A 21,291-nucleotide genomic window follows, 5' to 3' on the forward strand; every position below is an offset into this window, starting at 1 on the left:
ATTTTTGTTTTCCAGTGTCCTGTCCTTCTGTAGGCAGCAATATAACCCAGATGGTCAGAAATCCTGTGTCCCTCAGTGGAGTCTGAAAAAAGTATTTTATGGTGCGTTCAAAAATCATATTATGTCACACATTATGGAAAATTAAGCTGATTGCATTCTAAAGAGAAAAAAAATCTCTGGCATAAAAGAGTTTAGACAACTCTGACCTCAGATAACGCTTTTGTAGACTCAGGTCTTTATGTGATCTCTGATCCTACACCACCCTCTGTGGGCTGCCTGGTGCTACTGCAGGAGGCACTACTTGGTCCTCACAATCCTCACGTCCCGGTAGCTGATTTTCACCAGGTAAGATTGGTCATTTCAGCCCTCAAGGTCTTTGTAGGTCAAAGTTTCTTAATAAAATGTTGTTGGGGCTTCATTTGAATTTGGGAAAATGCACAAATTTTCAAGGCCAGTGCCAAAACCCACCACATATGATAAACACAATACAATTATACTGAGCTGGCTACGTACAACATTTATTATTTATTGATGAACACACACAGACAAACCTCCTCAACCAATCCCAATACACAAAACCCTCCCCAACCAATCCCAATACACAAAACCCTCCCCAACCAATCCCAATACACAAAACCCTCCCCAACCAATCCCAATACACAAAACCCTCCCCAACCAATCCCAATAGACAAAACCCTCCCCAACCAATCCCATTAGACAAAACCCTGCCCAACCAATCACAATAGACAAAACCCTCCCCAACCAATCCCAATAGACAAAATATCCCCAACCAATCCCATTAGACAAAACCCTGCCCAACCAATCCCATTAGACAAAACCCTGCCCAACCAATCCCAATAGACAAAACCCTCCCCAACCAATCCCATTAGACAAAACCCTCCCCAACCAATCCCAATAGACAAAATATCCCCAACCAATGCCAATAGACAAAACCCTCACCAACCAATCCCAATAGACAAAACCCTCCCCAACCAATCCCATTAGACAAAACCCTCCCCAACCAATCCCAATAGACAAAATATCCCCAACCAATGCCAATAGACAAAACCCTCACCAACCAATCCCAATAGACAAAACCCTTCCCAACTAATCCCAATAGACAAAACCCTCCCCAACCAATCCCAATAGACAAAAACCTGCCCAACCAATCCCAATAGACAAAACTCTCCCCAACCAAACCCAGTAGACGAAACTCTCCCCAACCAATCCCAGTAGACAAAACTCTCCCCAACCAATCCCAGTAGACAAAACTCTCCCCAACCAATCCTCGTAGACAAAACTCTCCCCAACCAATCCCAGTAGACAAAACTCCCCCCAACCAATCCCAGTAGACAAAACTCTCCCCAATCAATCCCAGTAGACAAAACCCTCCCCAACCAATCCCAGTAGACAAAACTCTCCCCAACCAATCCCAATAGACAAAACTCTCCCCAACCAATCCCAATAGACAAAACTCTCCCCAACCAATCCCATTAGACAAAACCCTTCCCAACCAATCCCAATAGACAAAACCTCCCCAACCAATCCCAATAGACAAAACCTCCCCAACCAATCCCAGTAGACAAAACCCTCCCCAATGGTCAAAACCCTCCCTAACCAATCCCAATAGACAAAACCCTTCCCAACCAATCCCAATAGACAAAACTCTGCCCCAACCAATCCCAATGGACAAAACCTCCCCAACCAATCCCAATAGACAAAATCTCCCCAATCCTCATGTCCCGGTAGCTGCTTTTCACCAGGTAAGATTGGTCATTTCAGCCCTCAAGGTCTTTGTTGATGAAAGTTTCTTAATTAATAAAATATAGTAGGGGCAGCATTTGTATTTGGGAAAATGCACACATTTTCAAGGCCAGTGCCAAAACCCACCACATATGATAAACACAATACAATTATACCGAGCAGGCTACATACAACATTTATTATTTATTGATGAACACACATAGACAAACCTCCCCAATCCATCTTAATAGACAAAACCCTCCCCAACCAATCCCAATAGACAAAACCCTTCCCAACCAATCCCAATAGACAAAACCCTCCCCAACCAATCCCAATAGACAAAACCCTCCCCAACCAATCCCAAAAGACAAAACCCTCCCCAACCAATCCCATTAGACAAAACCCTCCCCAACCAATCCCAATAGACAAAACCCTCCCCAACCAATCCCAATAGACAAAACCCTCCCCAACCAATCCCAGTAGACAAAACTCTCCCCAACCAATCCCAATAGACAAAACCCTCCCCAACCAATCCCAATAGACAAAACCCTCCCCAACCAATCCCAATAGACAAAACCCTCCCCAACCAATCCCAATAGACAAAACCCTCCCCAACCAATCCCAATAGACAAAACCCTCCCCAACCAATCCCAGTAGACAAAACCCTCCCCAACCAATCCCAATAGACAAAACCCTCCCCAACCAATCCCAGTAGACAAACCTCCCCAATCAATCTTAATAGACAAAACCCTCCCCAACCAATCCCAATAGACAAAACCCTTCCCAACCAATCCCAATAGACAAAACCCTCCCCAACCAATCCCAATAGACAAAACCCTTCCCAACCAATCCCAATGGACAAAACCCACCCCAACCAATCTCAATACACGAAACAGGCAACCAGCAATGCTATAATGACATATTGCCCATCAGGTCTGGACACATCACATACAAAATGACCAGAAATGGTTCCATTGTGTCTGGAATAGAATACTGCAATTATAATAGAAATGGTAGCACTGCTGTACATAGGAGACAATGTTGTGGACGATTTACTAAAGGAGTAGAGAGTGTTCACTCTGCAAGGGAATGAGGTGACGCTGCACTGACTTCCATCATCCAATTAGGTGCAAGTGAAAATCCTGTTTTCTTTTTTTCCTTCCATGTGATTGGGTGTTGTTTGGAAAAGTGAATTGTTCAGCACATTCACTGAGTGAAGTTAAAATTCCCTTGTAAAGTGAACATGCGCTTTTCTTTTAGCTGACTGACCACAATGTCTCATTGTCTCTATGGGGATTGGTTGGTGAGAGTTTTGTAGGGTGTTATATGGGGGAGAGTTTTGCATGTATACACTATGAGGCTAGAAGGTATGTGATTCCTACTCCCAGTAATGGCGTAAGTGTCTCCAGTGAGGGGTCCTACATAAAACAACATTGTAGACCTCAACCCTACTGAACACCTTTGGAATGAATTGAAATGCTGGCGGGGAGCCAGGTCTTCTCATCCAACATCAGTCTTTTTCTTGGAATTTTACCATAATAGAAAGCTACCAATAATGGTAATAGGATCACCTCACCCCTAACGGATACACTTTATGACCCAAAGGATGTAGAATACCCTCTGAATGATGGAGGTCAGGTGTCTCCAGTGAATGGGGCTGGTAATACTCCATCATACAAAGACATTGTAGACAATTGTGCAGTTCCAACCTTGTGGGAAGAGTTTGGTGAAGACCATTTTCTGTTCCAGCATCACTGTACCCCCCCCCCGTGTACAAAGCCAGCTCCATAAAGACATGGCGTGACCAGTTCGGTATAGAGGAACTCCAGTGTCCTGCACAGAGCCCTGACCTCATCCCTACTGAACACCTTTGGGATGAATTGGGATTTATTTAGTGCCCAAGGTGAGGCCCTGACGTGCAAGTCAGGGCTTCTCATCCAACATTAGTACCTGACCTCACAAATGGGCAAAAATTCCCACAGACCCCCTCCAAAATTTTGTAGAAAATCTTCCCAGAAAAGTGGAACCAGTTCCATAAAGACATGGATGAGCAGTTTGGTGTTAAGGAACTCCAGTGGCCTGCACAGAGTCCTGATCTCATCCCTTTTGAACACCTTTGAGGTGAACTGGGTACCCAATCGTAATCCAGCTCTATAAAGACATGGGTTGACCGGTTTAGACCAGCTCCATAAAGACATGGTGTGAGTAGTTTGGTGTTAAGGAACTCAATTGTCCTGCACAGAGTCCTGTCCTCACCCTTACTGAACACATTTGGGATGAATTGGAGCGACGATGGTGGGCCAGGCCTTCTCACCCAACATCAATACATGAAGGGTCCTGCCAATCCTCCATCATACAAAGACATTGTAGACAATTGTGCTCTTACAACCTTATAACAGTTTGGATAAGACTGTTTTCTGTTCCAGCATGACTGTGTACAAAGCCAGCTCCATAAAGACATGGTGTGACCAGTTTGAGGTGGAGGAACTACAGTGTCCTGTACAGAGCCTTGACCTCACCACTACTGAACATCTTTGGAATTAATTAGAATGACGATGGTGAGCCAGGTCTTTTTTTCTTTTTTGGTGCCCAACATTAGGCTGAACATGCAAGGCATGTCATCCACCATCAGTACCCGACCTCACAAATGGGCACAAATCCTGACAGACACTCCAAAACCTTGTGGAAAGTTCTACCAGAAGAGTGAAGGATAGCATAGCCGCACAACTCCATACTGTATTAATGAAAATGGATGGGATATCAAGCAAGCTGTATAGGTGTGATGGTTGGAGGAACTCAAGGTGTTCTGCACAGAGCCCTGACCTCAACCCTACTGAACACCTTTGGGATGAATTGGCGCACTGATGGTGGGCCAGGTCTTCTTATCCAACATCAGTGCCTAACCTCACAAATGGGCACAAATTCCCACAGACACCCTCCAAAACCTTGTGAAAACCCTAAGAGTGGAGGACGTTATAGCCACAAAAAGGACAGAGTCATATTGATGACCATGGAAGGAGGAAATAACTCAATATTAAGGGCATGAGGGGGAGGCGATTGGGGGAGGCCAGGGAACATCTCCATATTAATGGCCATGAGGGGGGCGTTAAACAACTTCATATTAATTCCCATGGTTTAGGAATGGGATGTCCAGCAAGCTCATATACAGGTAGGTATGATGTTCAGGTGTCCACAAACCTTTGGCTATTTAATACACGTGTTACTCAATAACTCAGTGATACATTTTTCTCACCTTAGTGGGAGATGCAGGGATACAAACTACTGCAGGCAACTCTCACCGTTGACCCAGCTGGTGGGTCAGCCTGGAATTGAACCCTGAACTGAAAAATTGGCCTTTAGATTATGAAGAATTAGAGAAGAAAACCAATAGCAGGAAGTTTTAGGTGAAGGAACACAACCAGAGTCATTTTCAGCCACTGTCCTATTGTATTCCACCCAGTGTACCAGCCCAGAAACCTGGAAATACTAGGACTAATGGAATGCAGCTCAAAGTAACCTCAGGAGTGTAATTACTCTTTGTTGTCCCCTGTCACTATAGAAGCCCATCTATACCATCATTGGTGATAATGGATACCCCCCATCATTTTTCCTGTCCCCATAGAGTCATTGCCCTTCATGGAATGGTCACCACAGTGAATTTCGGACACAAAAAGCTGATTAAGGAAACATTTATTGATGATTTGGCCTCGTGATCCGTACAGAGACGTCTGCAGAGACTTAGGGTAGAGAGATGGATAAGAAGGGGTACAGCTTATGAGGAAAGGGCTCTGGGGGACCCTCATATTTAGGAGGAGGGGGCAGAGGTGGGCTTTTCCTCTCTGGACACAGGGATAGGCCTCTCGCTGTGGCTGGAGTCCAGGCCTGACATCATTTTTGGTCCGCTGAAGGTCAAAATGCCATCAGCAGAGAGTGAGCAGCTGATAGAGGATTGGTCCAGGTTGGAGGGGAGGCGGTAGCGGCGGTGGAACTCCCGGGAAATGTAGCCATGGTCATCCTGGTGGAGAGAGCGAGAGAAGATCAGTGTATGAGTCCAGGTGACATCTTCTCATTAAGGACATATACAGTATGACAGGTCACCTTGATGGATCTCACAGTTAAAGGAAAGGTCGTAATTTCTAATTACAGTCCAATTATACAAGTTTCTTTAGATCTACCAACTGTAGTGTGGGGTCCTGTCTAGTTGAAAGGATTGTTTAGGTGGGAGCTCTCACAGCATAGTGTTGGTATATCTGAAGAAGCGAATGCAAATTTTTTATATTCTTAAAATACAGTTATACATAATACCCCCCTACCCCGTCCCACCCTGCCCCTAAATCCAAACCACCACATACAGTCTATGCCATGCCAGTACTTGGCTAACAATGGTGTAAGACCTCTCTGAAGTCATCAGCAGTTTGAGGAACCTCATCGTATGTTGGAGGGAAACTTCTGCATTTTCCATTCACAAGCAGCCCTCCCTCATTCACGGTCCTTCCAGAATCTACCATAATAGAGATGATGGACTGTAGAAGATTTCAGACCGAAACACTTACATGTAGGAAAGAAACATTTGGCTGTTCTCACCAGGCCACACTCATGCAGCCTAAAGGCAGTTTGTGCTAAAATTGATGTCAGCGATCTATGGCCTGTGTTGATGTTACCCAACTTATTCCGACACCCACCTGCCTCTCGCTGTGCTTTCCATGGATTTCCACAAAGTCATCCAGAATCTTCACAGTCAGATCATCGGGTGAGAAATGCTTCACATCCAAGTTAATGGTGAAACGATCGCGATCTGAACGCACCTATGAGGAGGAAGCGTGGTCAGTATGTAAAGCATTGTGCATGAGGGCAATATGCTATGTTTTATCCCAGGTACCCAGAGACTTCCCAGAGATGACCACCCGAAGAAAGATAGCGGGCCCTCAGCACACCAAAAGACAGGTGATCGGCCAGGAAATAGCCACCAAAGTTGGGGGGTCAGGAGGCACCCAACTACTGAAAGCTTCTCTACTAGACGCAGGCATGTACTGGCCATTGGGACTACAGGGAGTTTCCCGGTGGGCCGATGGCTCAGTGGGCCGATTTCAGTGACAGTGGACCGCTGCCTCCCTCCAGTCCTCTGTCCCCCCCGCAGTGCTCACCTCCTCTCCCTGGCTAGTTATGCAGCGCGCCTGAATACAGACATGATGCTCAGGAGTCAACACTTAGAAGCTCATCATACGATCTGGAAGGAGGGCGGCCTCACTTTCCTGCCTAATCTTGTTCCATTGGGGGGGTGGGCACCAAACTGATTCTTTGCCCCAGGTGAAATAATGTCTAGCTTCCCCACTGGTACTGCCTATAAGAGAAATAATGTAGAACGGCTAATAGCTAGTGGGGGGGGGGGCTTGGGTGGCAAGCCGGCATGGGAGAGACCTGTCAAAGTGGGCCAGTCTGGGTGAAGTCCAGGGCCAAATTTTTGTCCCAGTCCAGCCCTGACTAGACGGATACCTACAGCCCTATTGACACACTTGTACTCTCAATGTCTGTGGAGAACCCAAGATTGTCCTGATAGTGAATGTGATTTTTCTGTGGTCCAGAAACATCCCAATGACCATCAGATGTACAACATTGTATGGGTGGCTTTCCCAGACCCCTCTGACCACTGAATTGAGAGAATTACATGGGTAACCCCTACAGAGCCCTCTGACTGCAAGATGAAAACCACTGTGAGACTCTCCCAGATCCCTCCCCTGACCACAGGATGGAGACAATCATATATGTAACTCAACCAAAGCCTTCTGACCTCATAATGGAGACCACTGTATGAATGGTTCTCCCAGACCCTAGAATAGAGACTATTGTATAAGTGACTCTCCTAGATCCCCCCAGACCAAAGGATGGAGTCTAATGTTCGAGTCGCTCCCAGATTCCACTGGACCACAGGGTGGAGACAATGTAACTCAACCAAAGCCTTCTGACCACAGGAATAGGACCAATGTATAAGTGACTTTCTCAGACCATGGTAGCAGGATACAGTTCATTGTATGGGTGACTATTCTAGACCCTCTGGTGGCAGGATAAAGGCTATTATATGGGAGACTCTCCTAAACCCCTGTTAGGGCATGATGGAGACTACTATATGAGTCTCTTAGACCCCTATGCCTACAAGATGGGGACAATCATATATGTAAACTCAACCAAAGCCTTCTGACCGCAGGATGGAGGCCAGTGCATGAGTGGGTCTCCCAGATGCCTGTGACCGCAGTATGTAGGCTTTTATATGGGGAACTCTCCTAGACCCTCTGGTGGCAGGATGTAGCCTATTATATGGGGGACTCTCCTAGACCCTCTGGTGGCAGGATGTAGACTATTATATGGGGAACTCTCCTAGACCCTCTGGTGGCAGGATGTAGCCTATTATATGGGGGACTCTCCAAGACCCTCTGGTGGCAGGATGTAGCCTATTATATGGGGGACGCTCCTAGACCCTCTGGTGGCAGGATGTAGGCTATTCTATGGGGGACTCTCCTAGACCCTCTGGTGCCAGGATGTAGCCTATTATATGGGGGACTCTCCTAGACCCTCTGGTGGCAGGATGTAGGCTATTCTATGGGGGACTCTCCTAGACCCTCTGGTGCCAGGATGTAGCCTATTATATGGGGGACTCTCCTAGACCCTCTGGTGGCAGGATGTAGGCTATTCTATGGGGGACTCTCCTAGACCCTCTGGTGGCAGGATGTAGGTTATTCTATGGGGGGGCTCTCCTAGACCCTCTGCTGGCAGGATGTAGCCTATTATATGGGGGACTCTCCTAGACCCTCTGGTGGCAGGATGTAGGTTATTCTATGGGGGACTCTCCTAGACCCTCTGGTGGCAGGATGTAGCCTATTATATGGGGGACTCTCCTAGACCCTCTGGTGGCAGGATGTAGACTATTATATGGGGAACTCTCCTAGACCCTCTGGTGGCAGGATGTAGCCTATTATATGGGGGACTCTCCAAGACCCTCTGGTGGCAGGATGTAGCCTATTATATGGGGGACGCTCCTAGACCCTCTGGTGGCAGGATGTAGGCTATTCTATGGGGGACTCTCCTAGACCCTCTGGTGCCAGGATGTAGCCTATTATATGGGGGACTCTCCTAGACCCTCTGGTGGCAGGATGTAGGCTATTCTATGGGGGACTCTCCTAGACCCTCTGGTGCCAGGATGTAGCCTATTATATGGGGGACTCTCCTAGACCCTCTGGTGGCAGGATGTAGGCTATTCTATGGGGGACTCTCCTAGACCCTCTGGTGGCAGGATGTAGGTTATTCTATGGGGGGGCTCTCCTAGACCCTCTGCTGGCAGGATGTAGCCTATTATATGGGGGACTCTCCTAGACCCTCTGGTGGCAGGATGTAGGTTATTCTATGGGGGACTCTCCTAGACCCTCTGGTGGCAGGATGTAGCCTATTATATGGGGGACTCTCCTAGACCCTCTGGTGGCAGGATGTAGGTTATTCTATGGGGGACTCTCCTAGACCCTCAGGTGGCAGGATGTAGGCTATTATACAGAGGATTCTCCTAGACCCTCTGGTGGCAGGATGTAGGCTATTATATGGGGAACTCTCCTAGACCCTCTGGTGGCAGGATGTAGGCTATTATATGGGGAACTCTCCTAGACCCTCTGGTGGCAGGATGTAGGCTTTTATATGGGGAACTCTCCTAGACCCTCTGGTGGCAGGATGTAGGTTATTCTATGGGGGGCTCTCCTAGACCCTTTGGTGGCAGTATGTAGCCTATTATATGGAGGACTATCCTAGACCCTCTGGTGGCAGGATGTAGGCTATTATATGGGGAACTCTCCTAGACCCTCTGGTGGCAGGATGTAGGTTATTCTATGGGGGGCTCTCCTAGACCCTCTGGTGGCAGTATGTAGCCTATTATATGGGGGATGCTCCTAGACCCTCTGGTGGCAGGATGTAGGCTATTATACAGAGGATTCTCCTAGACCCTCTGGTGGCAGGATGTAGGCTATTATATGGGGAACTCTCCTAGACCCTCTGGTGGCAGGATGTAGGCTATTATATGGGGGATGCTCCTAGACCCTCTGGTGGCAGGATGTAGGCTATTATACAGAGGATTCTCCTACACCCTCTGGTGGCAGGATGTAGGCTATTATATGGGGAACTCTCCTAGACCCTCTGGTGGCAGGATGTAGGCTATTATATGGGGGATGCTCCTAGACCCTCTGGTGGCAGGATATAGACTAGTATAAGGGGGACTCTCCTGGACCCTCTGGTGGAAGGATGTAGACTATTATAAGGGGGAATCTCCTAGACCCCTCTTTAGGTCATGATGCAGACTACTGTATGGGTGAGTCTATCAGACCCCTTGTGTCCACAGGATGGGGACCCTTGTATAAGTGTCATGTGTGGCAGGGGCCCCTAACTGCCCCCTCACCTCAGAAATGCCGGAGTCCATGAATCCTCGGAAGAGGCTGTGCCTGTAGTAGGGACTGACGGTGGAGGACAGGAAAGGAAAGAGGTCGTAGTCAAACATTCCTTCTCCGAAGACCTGATCGAAGAGGCGGTTGGGGTAGAAGGGCCCCAGAGCACGCTTGAACCAGGGGTGCTGGATGGTGATGTCCATGGCTGAGAGGTGAAGACAGACGTAGACCTGTGACCAGCACTGGTCACCCTTCTCATTTATATACCCCCAGAGAGAAATAAGGGGGATTACAGTGTGCCGGGGGAGGGGATTACACCCAGAGACATTACCTCACCGACTCCCAACCGTCAGCACATTTCATAGACTGACCCGCTGCTCATTGTCCACAACTTTCACTGTGCCAGCAAAATTCCCTTCTGTGCTGGACGGCCCCGGGCTCTGCGCCCACCATAGCAAGGACCAGCTTCAGATACCGACAAATGCCGAAATTCAGATCAGATCTCACCGACCGGAAGACTCAGATCTCACCGACCTGAAGATCTCAGATCTCACCGACCGGAAGACTCAGATCAGATCTCACCGACCGGAAGATTCAGATCTCACCGACCTGAAGATCTCAGATCTCACCGACCGGAAGACTCAGATCTCACCAACCAGAAGACTCAGATCTCACCGACCGGAAGACTCAAATCTCACCGACCGGAAGACTCAGATCTCACCGACCAGAAGACTCAGATCTCACCGACCAGAAGACTCAGATCTCACCGACCAGAAGACTCAGATCTCACCGACCAGAAGACTCAGATCTCACCGACCAGAAGGTTCAGATCTCACCGACCAGAAGACTCAGATCAGATCTCACCGACCAGATGAGAAGACACAGATCAGATCTCATAGACCAGAAGACTCAGATCAGATCTCACAGATGAGAAGACTCATATCAGATCTCACCGATGAGAAGACTCAGATCAGATCTCACAGATGAGAAGACTCAGATCAGATCTCACAGATGAGAAGACTCATATCAGATCTCACAGATGAGAAGACTCAGATCTCACAGACGAGAAGACTCAGATCAGATCTCACCGATGAGAAGACTCAGATCAGATCTCACAGATGAGAAGACTCAGATCAGATCTCACAGATGAAAAGACTCAGATCAGATCTCACAGACGAGAAGACTCAGATCAGATCTCACCAATGAGAAGACTCAGATCAGATCTCACCGATGAGAAGACTCAGATCAGATCTCACAGATGAGAAGACTCAGATCTCACAGACGAGAAGACTCAGATCAGATCTCACCGATGAGAAGACTCAGATCAGATCTCACAGACGAGAAGACTCAGATCAGATCTCACCGATGAGAAGACTCAGATCAGATCTCACCGATGAGAAGACTCAGATCAGATCTCACCGATGAGAAGACTCAGATCAGATCTCACCGATGAGAAGACTCAGATCAGATCTCACCGATGAGAAGACTCAGATCAGATCTCACCGATGAGAAGACTCAGATCAGATCTCACAGATGAAAAGACTCAGATCAGATCTCACAGACGAGAAGACTCAGATCAGATCTCACCGATGAGAAGACTCAGATCAGATCTCACCGATGAGAAGACTCAGATCAGATCTCACCGATGAGAAGACTCAGATCAGATCTCACCGATGAGAAGACTCAGATCAGATCTCACCGATGAGAAGACTCAGATCAGATCTCACCGATGAGAAGACTCAGATCAGATCTCACAGATGAGAAGACTCAGATCAGATCTCACAGATGAGAAGACTCAGATCAGATCTCACAGATGAGAAGACTCAGATCAGATCTCACCGATGAGAAGACTCAGATCAGATCTCACCGATGAGAAGACTCAGATCAGATCTCACCGATGAGAAGACTCAGATCAGATCTCACCGATGAGAAGACTCAGATCAGATCTCACCGATGAGAAGACTCAGATCAGATCTCACCGATGAGAAGACTCAGATCAGATCTCACCGATGAGAAGACTCAGATCAGATCTCACCGATGAGAAGACTCAGATCAGATCTCACAGATGAGAAGACTCAGATCAGATCTCACAGATGAGAAGACTCAGATCAGATCTCACAGACCAGAAGACTCAGATCAGATCTCACCAACCAGAAGACTCAGATCAGATCTCACCGATGAGAAGACTCAGATCAGATCTCACCGATGAGAAGACTCAGATCAGATCTCACCGATGAGAAGACTCAGATCAGAACTCACCGATGAGAAGACTCAGATCAGATCTCACAGATGAGAAGATTTAGATCAGATCTCACAGATGAAAAGACTCAGATCAGATCTCACAGACGAGAAGACTCAGATCAGATCTCACAGACGAGAAGACTCAGATCAGATCTCACCGATGAGAAGACTCAGATCAGATCTCACCGATGAGAAGACTCAGATCAGATCTCACAGATGAGAAGACTCAGATCAGATCTCACCGATGAGAAGACTCAGATCAGATCTCACCGATGAGAAGACTCAGATCAGATCTCACCGATGAGAAGACTCAGATCAGATCTCACAGATGAGAAGACTCAGATCAGATCTCACAGATGAGAAGACTCAGATCAGATCTCACAGACCAGAAGACTCAGATCAGATCTCACAGATGAGAAGACTCAGATCAGATCTCACAGACCAGAAGACTCAGATCAGATCTCACAGACCAGAAGACTCAGATCAGATCTCACCGATGAGAAGACTCAGATCAGATCTCACCAACCAGAAGACTCAGATCAGATCTCACCGATGAGAAGACTCAGATCAGATCTCACCGATGAGAAGACTCAGATCAGATCTCACCGATGAGAAGACTCAGATCAGAACTCACCGATGAGAAGACTCAGATCAGATCTCACCAACCAGAAGACTCAGATCAGATCTCACCGATGAGAAGACTCAGATCAGATCTCACAGATGAGAAGACTCAGATCAGATCTCACCAACCAGAAGACTCAGATCAGATCTCACCGATGAGAAGACTCAGATCAGATCTCACAGATGAGAAGACTCAGATCAGATCTCACCAATGAGAAGACTCAGATCAGAACTCACCGATGAGAAGACTCAGATCAGATCTCACAGATGAGAAGACTCAGATCAGATCTCACCGATGAGAAGACTCAGATCAGATCTCACAGATGAGAAGACTCAGATCAGATCTCACCGACCAGAAGACTCAGATCTCACCGACCAGAAGGTTCAGATCTCACCGACCAGAAGACTCAGATCAGATCTCACCGACCAGAAGACTCAGATCAGATCTCACAGATGAGAAGACTCAGATCAGATCTCACCGATGAGAAGACTCATATCAGATCTCACAGATGAGAAGACTCAGATCTCACAGACGAGAAGACTCAGATCAGATCTCACCGATGAGAAGACTCAGATCAGATCTCACAGATGAGAAGACTCAGATCAGATCTCACAGATGAGAAGACTCAGATCAGATCTCACAGATGAAAAGACTCAGATCAGATCTCACAGACGAGAAGACTCAGATCAGATCTCACCGATGAGAAGACTCAGATCAGATCTCACCGATGAGAAGACTCAGATCAGATCTCACAGATGAGAAGACTCAGATCTCACAGACGAGAAGACTCAGATCAGATCTCACCGATGAGAAGACTCAGATCAGATCTCACCGATGAGAAGACTCAGATCAGATCTCACCGATGAGAAGACTCAGATCAGATCTCACCGATGAGAAGACTCAGATCAGATCTCACCGATGAGAAGACTCAGATCAGAACTCACCGATGAGAAGACTCAGATCAGATCTCACCGATGAGAAGACTCAGATCAGATCTCACAGATGAAAAGACTCAGATCAGATCTCACAGACGAGAAGACTCAGATCAGATCTCACCGATGAGAAGACTCAGATCAGATCTCACCGATGAGAAGACTCAGATCAGATCTCACCGATGAGAAGACTCAGATCAGATCTCACCGATGAGAAGACTCAGATCAGATCTCACAGATGAGAAGACTCAGATCAGATCTCACAGATGAGAAGACTCAGATCAGATCTCACAGATGAGAAGACTCAGATCAGATCTCACCGATGAGAAGACTCAGATCAGATCTCACAGACCAGAAGACTCAGATCAGATCTCACCAACCAGAAGACTCAGATCAGATCTCACCGATGAGAAGACTCAGATCAGATCTCACCGATGAGAAGACTCAGATCAGATCTCACCGATGAGAAGACTCAGATCAGATCTCACCGATGAGAAGACTCAGATCAGATCTCACCGATGAGAAGACTCAGATCAGATCTCACCGATGAGAAGACTCAGATCAGATCTCACAGACCAGAAGACTCAGATCAGATCTCACCGATGAGAAGACTCAGATCAGATCTCACAGATGAGAAGACTCAGATCAGATCTCATAGATGAGAAGACTCAGATCAGATCTCACCAACCAGAAGACTCAGATCAGATCTCACCGATGAGAAGACTCAGATCAGAACTCACCGATGAGAAGACTCAGATCAGATCTCACCAACCAGAAGACTCAGATCAGATCTCACCGATGAGAAGACTCAGATCAGATCTCACAGATGAGAAGACTCAGATCAGATCTCACAGATGAGAAGACTCAGATCAGATCTCACAGATGAGAAGACTCAGATCAGATCTCACAGATGAGAAGACTCAGATCAGATCTCACAGACCAGAAGACTCAGATCAGATCTCACAGACCAGAAGACTCAGATCAGATCTCACCGATGAGAAGACTCAGATCAGATCTCACAGACCAGAAGACTCAGATCAGATCTCACAGACCAGAAGACTCAGATCAGATCTCACCGATGAGAAGACTCAGATCAGATCTCACAGACCAGAAGACTCAGATCAGATCTCACCGATGAGAAGACTCAGATCAGATCTCACAGATGAGAAGACTCAGATCAGATCTCACAGATGAGAAGACTCAGATCAGATCTCACAGACCAGAAGACTCAGATCAGATCTCACCGATGAGAAGACTCAGATCAGATCTCACAGATGAGAAGACTCAGATCAGATCTCACCGATGAGAAGACTCAGATCAGATCTCACAGATGAGAAGACTCAGATCAGATCTCACAGATGAGAAGACTCAGATCAGATCTCACCAACCAGAAGACTCAGATCAGATCTCACCGATGAGAAGACTCAGATCAGATCTCACCGATGAGAAGACTCAGATCAGATCTCACCGATGAGAAGACTCAGATCAGATCTCACCAACCAGAAGACTCAGATCAGATCTCACAGATGAGAAGACTCAGATCAGATCTCACAGACCAGAAGACTCAGATCAGATCTCACAGATGAGAAGACTCAGATCAGATCTCACAGACCAGAAGACTCAGATCAGATCTCACAGATGAGAAGACTCAGATCAGATCTCACAGATGAGAAGACTCAGATCAGATCTCACAGATGAGAAGACTCAGATCAGATCTCACAGATGAGAAGACTCAGATCAGATCTCACCAACCAGAAGACTCAGATCAGATCTCACCGATGAGAAGACTCAGATCAGATCTCACCGATGAGAAGACTCAGATCAGATCTCACCGATGAGAAGACTCAGATCAGATCTCACAGACCAGAAGACTCAGATCAGATCTCACCAACCAGAAGACTCAGATCAGATCTCACCGATGAGAAGACTCAGATCAGATCTCACCGATGAGAAGACTCAGATCAGATCTCACCGATGAGAAGACTCAGATCAGATCTCACCGATGAGAAGACTCAGATCAGATCTCACAGACCAGAAGACTCAGATCAGATCTCACAGACCAGAAGACTCAGATCAGATCTCACCGATGAGAAGACTCAGATCAGATCTCACAGACCAGAAGACTCAGATCAGATCTCACAGACCAGAAGACTCAGATCAGATCTCACCGATGAGAAGACTCAGATCAGATCTCACAGATGAGAAGACTCAGATCAGATCTCACCGATGAGAAGACTCAGATCAGATCTCACCGATGAGAAGACTCAGATCAGATCTCACAGACCAGAAGACTCAGATCAGATCTCATAGATGAGAAGACTCAGATCAGATCTCACCAACCAGAAGACTCAGATCAGATCTCACAGACCAGAAGACTCAGATCAGATCTCACAGATGAGAAGACTCAGATCAGATCTCACCGATGAGAAGACTCAGATCAGATCTCACAGACCAGAAGACTCAGATCAGATCTCACCAACCAGAAGACTCAGATCAGATCTCACCGATGAGAAGACTCAGATCAGATCTCACCGATGAGAAGACTCAGATCAGATCTCACCGATGAGAAGACTCAGATCAGATCTCACAGACCAGAAGACTCAGATCAGATCTCACCGATGAGAAGACTCAGATCAGATCTCATAGATGAGAAGACTCAGATCAGATCTCACCAACCAGAAGACTCAGATCAGATCTCACCGATGAGAAGACTCAGATCAGAACTCACCGATGAGAAGACTCAGATCAGATCTCACCAACCAGAAGACTCAGATCAGATCTCACCGATGAGAAGACTCAGATCAGATCTCACAGATGAGAAGACTCAGATCAGATCTCACAGATGAGAAGACTCAGATCAGATCTCACAGATGAGAAGACTCAGATCAGATCTCACAGACCAGAAGACTCAGATCAGATCTCACAGACCAGAAGACTCAGATCAGATCTCACCGATGAGAAGACTCAGATCAGATCTCACAGACCAGAAGACTCAGATCAGATCTCACAGACCAGAAGACTCAGATCAGATCTCACCGATGAGAAGACTCAGATCAGATCTCACAGACCAGAAGACTCAGATCAGATCTCACCGATGAGAAGACTCAGATCAGATCTCACAGATGAGAAGACTCAGATCAGATCTCACAGATGAGAAGACTCAGATCAGATCTCACAGATGAGAAGACTCAGATCAGATCTCACCGATGAGAAGACTCAGATCAGATCTCACAGATGAGAAGACTCAGATCAGATCTCACAGATGAGAAGACTCAGATCAGATCTCACCAACCAGAAGACTCAGATCAGATCTCACCGATGAGAAGACTCAGATCAGATCTCACCGATGAGAAGACTCAGATCAGATCTCACCGATGAGAAGACTCAGATCAGATCTCACCAACCAGAAGACTCAGATCAGATCTCACAGATGAGAAGACTCAGATCAGATCTCACAGACCAGAAGACTCAGATCAGATCTCACAGATGAGAAGACTCAGATCAGATCTCACAGACCAGAAGACTCAGATCAGATCTCACAGATGAGAAGACTCAGATCAGATCTCACAGATGAGAAGACTCAGATCAGATCTCACAGATGAGAAGACTCAGATCAGATCTCACAGATGAGAAGACTCAGATCAGATCTCACCAACCAGAAGACTCAGATCAGATCTCACCGATGAGAAGACTCAGATCAGATCTCACCGATGAGAAGACTCAGATCAGATCTCACCGATGAGAAGACTCAGATCAGATCTCACAGACCAGAAGACTCAGATCAGATCTCACCAACCAGAAGACTCAGATCAGATCTCACCGATGAGAAGACTCAGATCAGATCTCACCGATGAGAAGACTCAGATCAGATCTCACCGATGAGAAGACTCAGATCAGATCTCACCGATGAGAAGACTCAGATCAGATCTCACAGACCAGAAGACTCAGATCAGATCTCACAGACCAGAAGACTCAGATCAGATCTCACCGATGAGAAGACTCAGATCAGATCTCACAGACCAGAAGACTCAGATCAGATCTCACAGACCAGAAGACTCAGATCAGATCTCACCGATGAGAAGACTCAGATCAGATCTCACAGATGAGAAGACTCAGATCAGATCTCACCGATGAGAAGACTCAGATCAGATCTCACCGATGAGAAGACTCAGATCAGATCTCACCGATGAGAAGACTCAGATCAGATCTCACAGACCAGAAGACTCAGATCAGATCTCATAGATGAGAAGACTCAGATCAGATCTCACCAACCAGAAGACTCAGATCAGATCTCACAGACCAGAAGACTCAGATCAGATCTCACAGATGAGAAGACTCAGATCAGATCCCAGTAGGGATAAACGATCGGGACAATGTTCGGTTGATGGGAAGTTGTTGAATGTTGAACATAGTGCTGATCCCTACTGAAGTCTGCTGGTGGTGAATCCATTCACCTTTCTATTCACCTTGTTGAAGGTTAAATTGCAATCTGTTAAACAGGTGTGTGATTACCTGGGGAGGAAATAGACACGGGGTTCCCCCTAAAAGTCCTATCAGACCCTTATCCAGGGATCCTGGGTGACCGAGAAGGGGAGAGCCCCCCACCCCCCCAATCCTGTACCAGACCAGGCCTCATGGCTTCCAACGTTAATGGGGGGAACCAAACTCCCCCCCCCAGAAATGTGGGGAAATGCCCTTGTCTTTGTCTCTGAACATTGGGTAAAGGTGCCTTGCAAGGGGGGAAGTTTGGTTCCTTCAGAATAAGGGGGCCCCAGGGATCCTGCCCCCCCCCCCCAGAAGAATGACTACATTAGTCCCCCTTACTATTATTAGTATATTAGTCCCCCTTACTATTATTAGTACATTAGTCCCCCTTACTATTATTAGTACATTAGTCCCCCTTACTATTATTAGTACATTAGTCCCCATTATTACCCATCCCCCCAAATGAAGTAAAATGCTAATAAACACACCGACACCGTGAGAAGGTCCAACAATAAAAATGTCCCCCGATATAAATCCATCGTCACGCCAACTATCACCACCAATGACAGAATTCCTGGGGCTGCTGTAGACACGCCCCCCACCGCCAGAGGATGAGAAAGAAAAACCCGCAGCATGCAGAATGCGTCGCTCTGAAAAGTGGGTGTGGCTAAATTGCACTGGATATTGGGTGTGGCCTAAAGGAATGTGGTTAGAGATTGTGTGTAACACAGAGAGGGCAAAGGTCAGGAGTGCTCATCCAAGAGAGTGCAGGGGTCAGGAGTATGTAATGTAGAGGGGGAGTGCAGGGGTCAGGTGTGCTAATGCAGGGGGAGTGCTAATGCAGGGGGAGTGAAGGGGTCAGGTGTGCTAATTCAGATGGAGTGCAGGGGTCAGGTGTGCTAATGCAGGGGGATTGCCGGGGTCAGGTGTGGTAATGTAGGGGGATTGCCGGGGTCAGGTGTGCTAATGCAGGGGGAGTGCAGGGGTCAGGTGTGTCAATGCAGGGGCAGCGCAGGGGTCAGGTGTGCTAATGCAGGGGGAGTGCAGGGGTCAGGTGTGCTAATGCAGGGGGAGTGCTAATGAAGGGGGAGTGCAGGGGTCAGGTGTAGTAATGCAGGGGGAATGCAGGGGTCAGGTGTGCTAATTCAGAGGGAGTGCAGGGGTCAGATGTGCTAATGCAAGGGGAGTGCAGGGGTCAGGTGTGTCAATGCAGGGGCAGTGCAGGGGTCAGGTGTGCTAATGCAGGGGAAGTGCAGGGGTCAGGTGTGCTAATGCAGGGGGATTGCCGGGGTCAGGTGTGCTAATGCAGGGGGGGTGCAGGGGTCAGGTGTGCTAATGCAGGGGGATTGCCGGGGTCAGGTGTGCTAATGCAGGGGGGGTGCAGGGGTCAGGTTTGCAAAATGCAGGGGGAGTGCAGGGGTCAGGTGTGCTGATGCAGAGAAAAGGAAAGCATAACACAGAAAGCACAGAGGTCAGGAGTGAGAAATGCAGAGAGTGCATGGGTCAGGAGTGAGTAATGCAGAGCTCTCTGCATTTCTCACTCCTGACCCCTGAGCTCTCTGCATTTCTCACTCCTGACCCCTGAGCTCTCTGCATTTCTCACTCCTGACCCCTGCGCTCTCTGCATTTCTCACTGCTGACCCCTGCGCTCTCCGCATTTCTCACTGCTGACCCCTGCGCTCTCTGCATTTCTCACTCCTGACCCCTGCGCTCTCTGCATTTCTCACTGCTGACCCCTGCGCTCTCTGCATTTCTCACTGCTGACCCCTGCGCTCTCTGCATTTCTCACTGCTGACCCCTGCGCTCTCCGCATTTCTCACTGCTGACCCCTGCGCTCTCTGCATTTCTCACTCCTGACCCCTGCGCTCTCTGCATTTCTCACTGCTGACCCCTGCGCTCTCTGCATTTCTCACTGCTCTCCCCTGCGCTCTCTGCATTTCTCACTGCTGACCCATACACTCTCTGCATTTCTCACTCCTGACCCCTGCGCTCTCCGCATTTCTCACTGCTGACCCCTGCGCTCTCTGCATTTCTTACTCCTGACCCCTGCGCTCTCTGCATTTCTCACTCCTGACCCCTGCGCTCTCTGCATTTCTCACTGCTGTCTCCTGCGCTCTCTGCATTTCTCACTCCTGACCCCTGCGCTCTCTGCATTTCTCACTGCTGTCCCCTGCGCTCTCTGCATTTCTCACTGCTGACCCCTGCGCTCTCTGCATTTCTCACTGCTGACCCCTGCGCTCTCTGCATTTCTCACTGCTGACCCCTGCGCTCTCTGCATTTCTCACTGCTGACCCCTGCGCTCTCTGCATTTCTCACTGCTGACCCCTGCGCTCTCTGCATTTCTCACTGCTGACCCATACACTCTCTGCATTTCTCACTCCTGACCCCTGCGCTCTCCGCATTTCTCACTGCTGACCCCTGCGCTCTCTGCATTTCTCACTCCTGACCCCTGCGCTCTCTGCATTTCTCACTGCTGACCCCTGCGCTCTCTGCATTTCTCACTCCTGACCCCTGCGCTCTCTGCATTTCTCACTGCTGTCTCCTGCGCTCTCTGCATTTCTCACTCCTGACCCCTGCGCTCTCTGCATTTCTCACTGCTGTCCCCTGCGCTCTCTGCATTTCTCACTGCTGACCCTTGCGCTCTCTGCATTTCTCACTGCTGACCCCTGCGCTCTCTGCATTTCTCACTGCTGACCCCTGCGCTCTCTGCATTTCTCACTGCTGACCCCTGCGCTCTCTGCATTTCTCACTGCTGACCCCTGCGATCTCCGCATTTCTCACTGCTGACCCCTGCGCTCTCTGCATTTCTCACTCCTGACCCCTGCGCTCTCTGCATTTCTCACTGCTGACCCCT

The 21,291-nt window shown here is 48.0% G+C and overlaps 1 protein-coding gene across 1 annotated transcript; it reads right to left on the reverse strand.

The window, feature by feature from the left end:
- Positions 1-5,416: 5,416 nt before the first annotated feature.
- Positions 5,417-10,409, reverse strand: CRYAA (crystallin alpha A). The gene is made up of 3 exons (XM_073618113.1): positions 10,172-10,409; positions 6,426-6,548; positions 5,417-5,758 (listed from the first exon to the last, which is right to left on the reverse strand). The coding sequence occupies exons 1-3, from the start codon at positions 10,358-10,360 to the stop codon at positions 5,549-5,551; spliced, it is 522 nt and encodes a 173-aa protein (XP_073474214.1). The 5' UTR covers positions 10,361-10,409; the 3' UTR covers positions 5,417-5,548.
- Positions 10,410-21,291: the final 10,882 nt, after the last annotated feature.

Source organism: Aquarana catesbeiana, linkage group LG02 (assembly GCF_042186555.1).
Source record: "Aquarana catesbeiana isolate 2022-GZ linkage group LG02, ASM4218655v1, whole genome shotgun sequence".
NCBI classification, from domain to species: Eukaryota; Metazoa; Chordata; class Amphibia; order Anura; family Ranidae; genus Aquarana; species Aquarana catesbeiana.

Excerpts from the sequence above, each read along its gene's own strand:
- CRYAA (XM_073618113.1), bottom strand. The coding sequence starts at position 10,360 with ATGGACATCACCATCCAGCACCCCTGGTTCAAGCGTGCTCTGGGGCCC. Across the intron at positions 6,549-10,171 it reads TGGACTCCGGCATTTCTGAG|GTGCGTTCAGATCGCGATCG; the intron begins GTGAGGGGGCAG and ends TCCTCCTCATAG. Across the intron at positions 5,759-6,425 it reads GAAAGCACAGCGAGAGGCAG|GATGACCATGGCTACATTTC; the intron begins GTGGGTGTCGGA and ends TCTCTCCACCAG.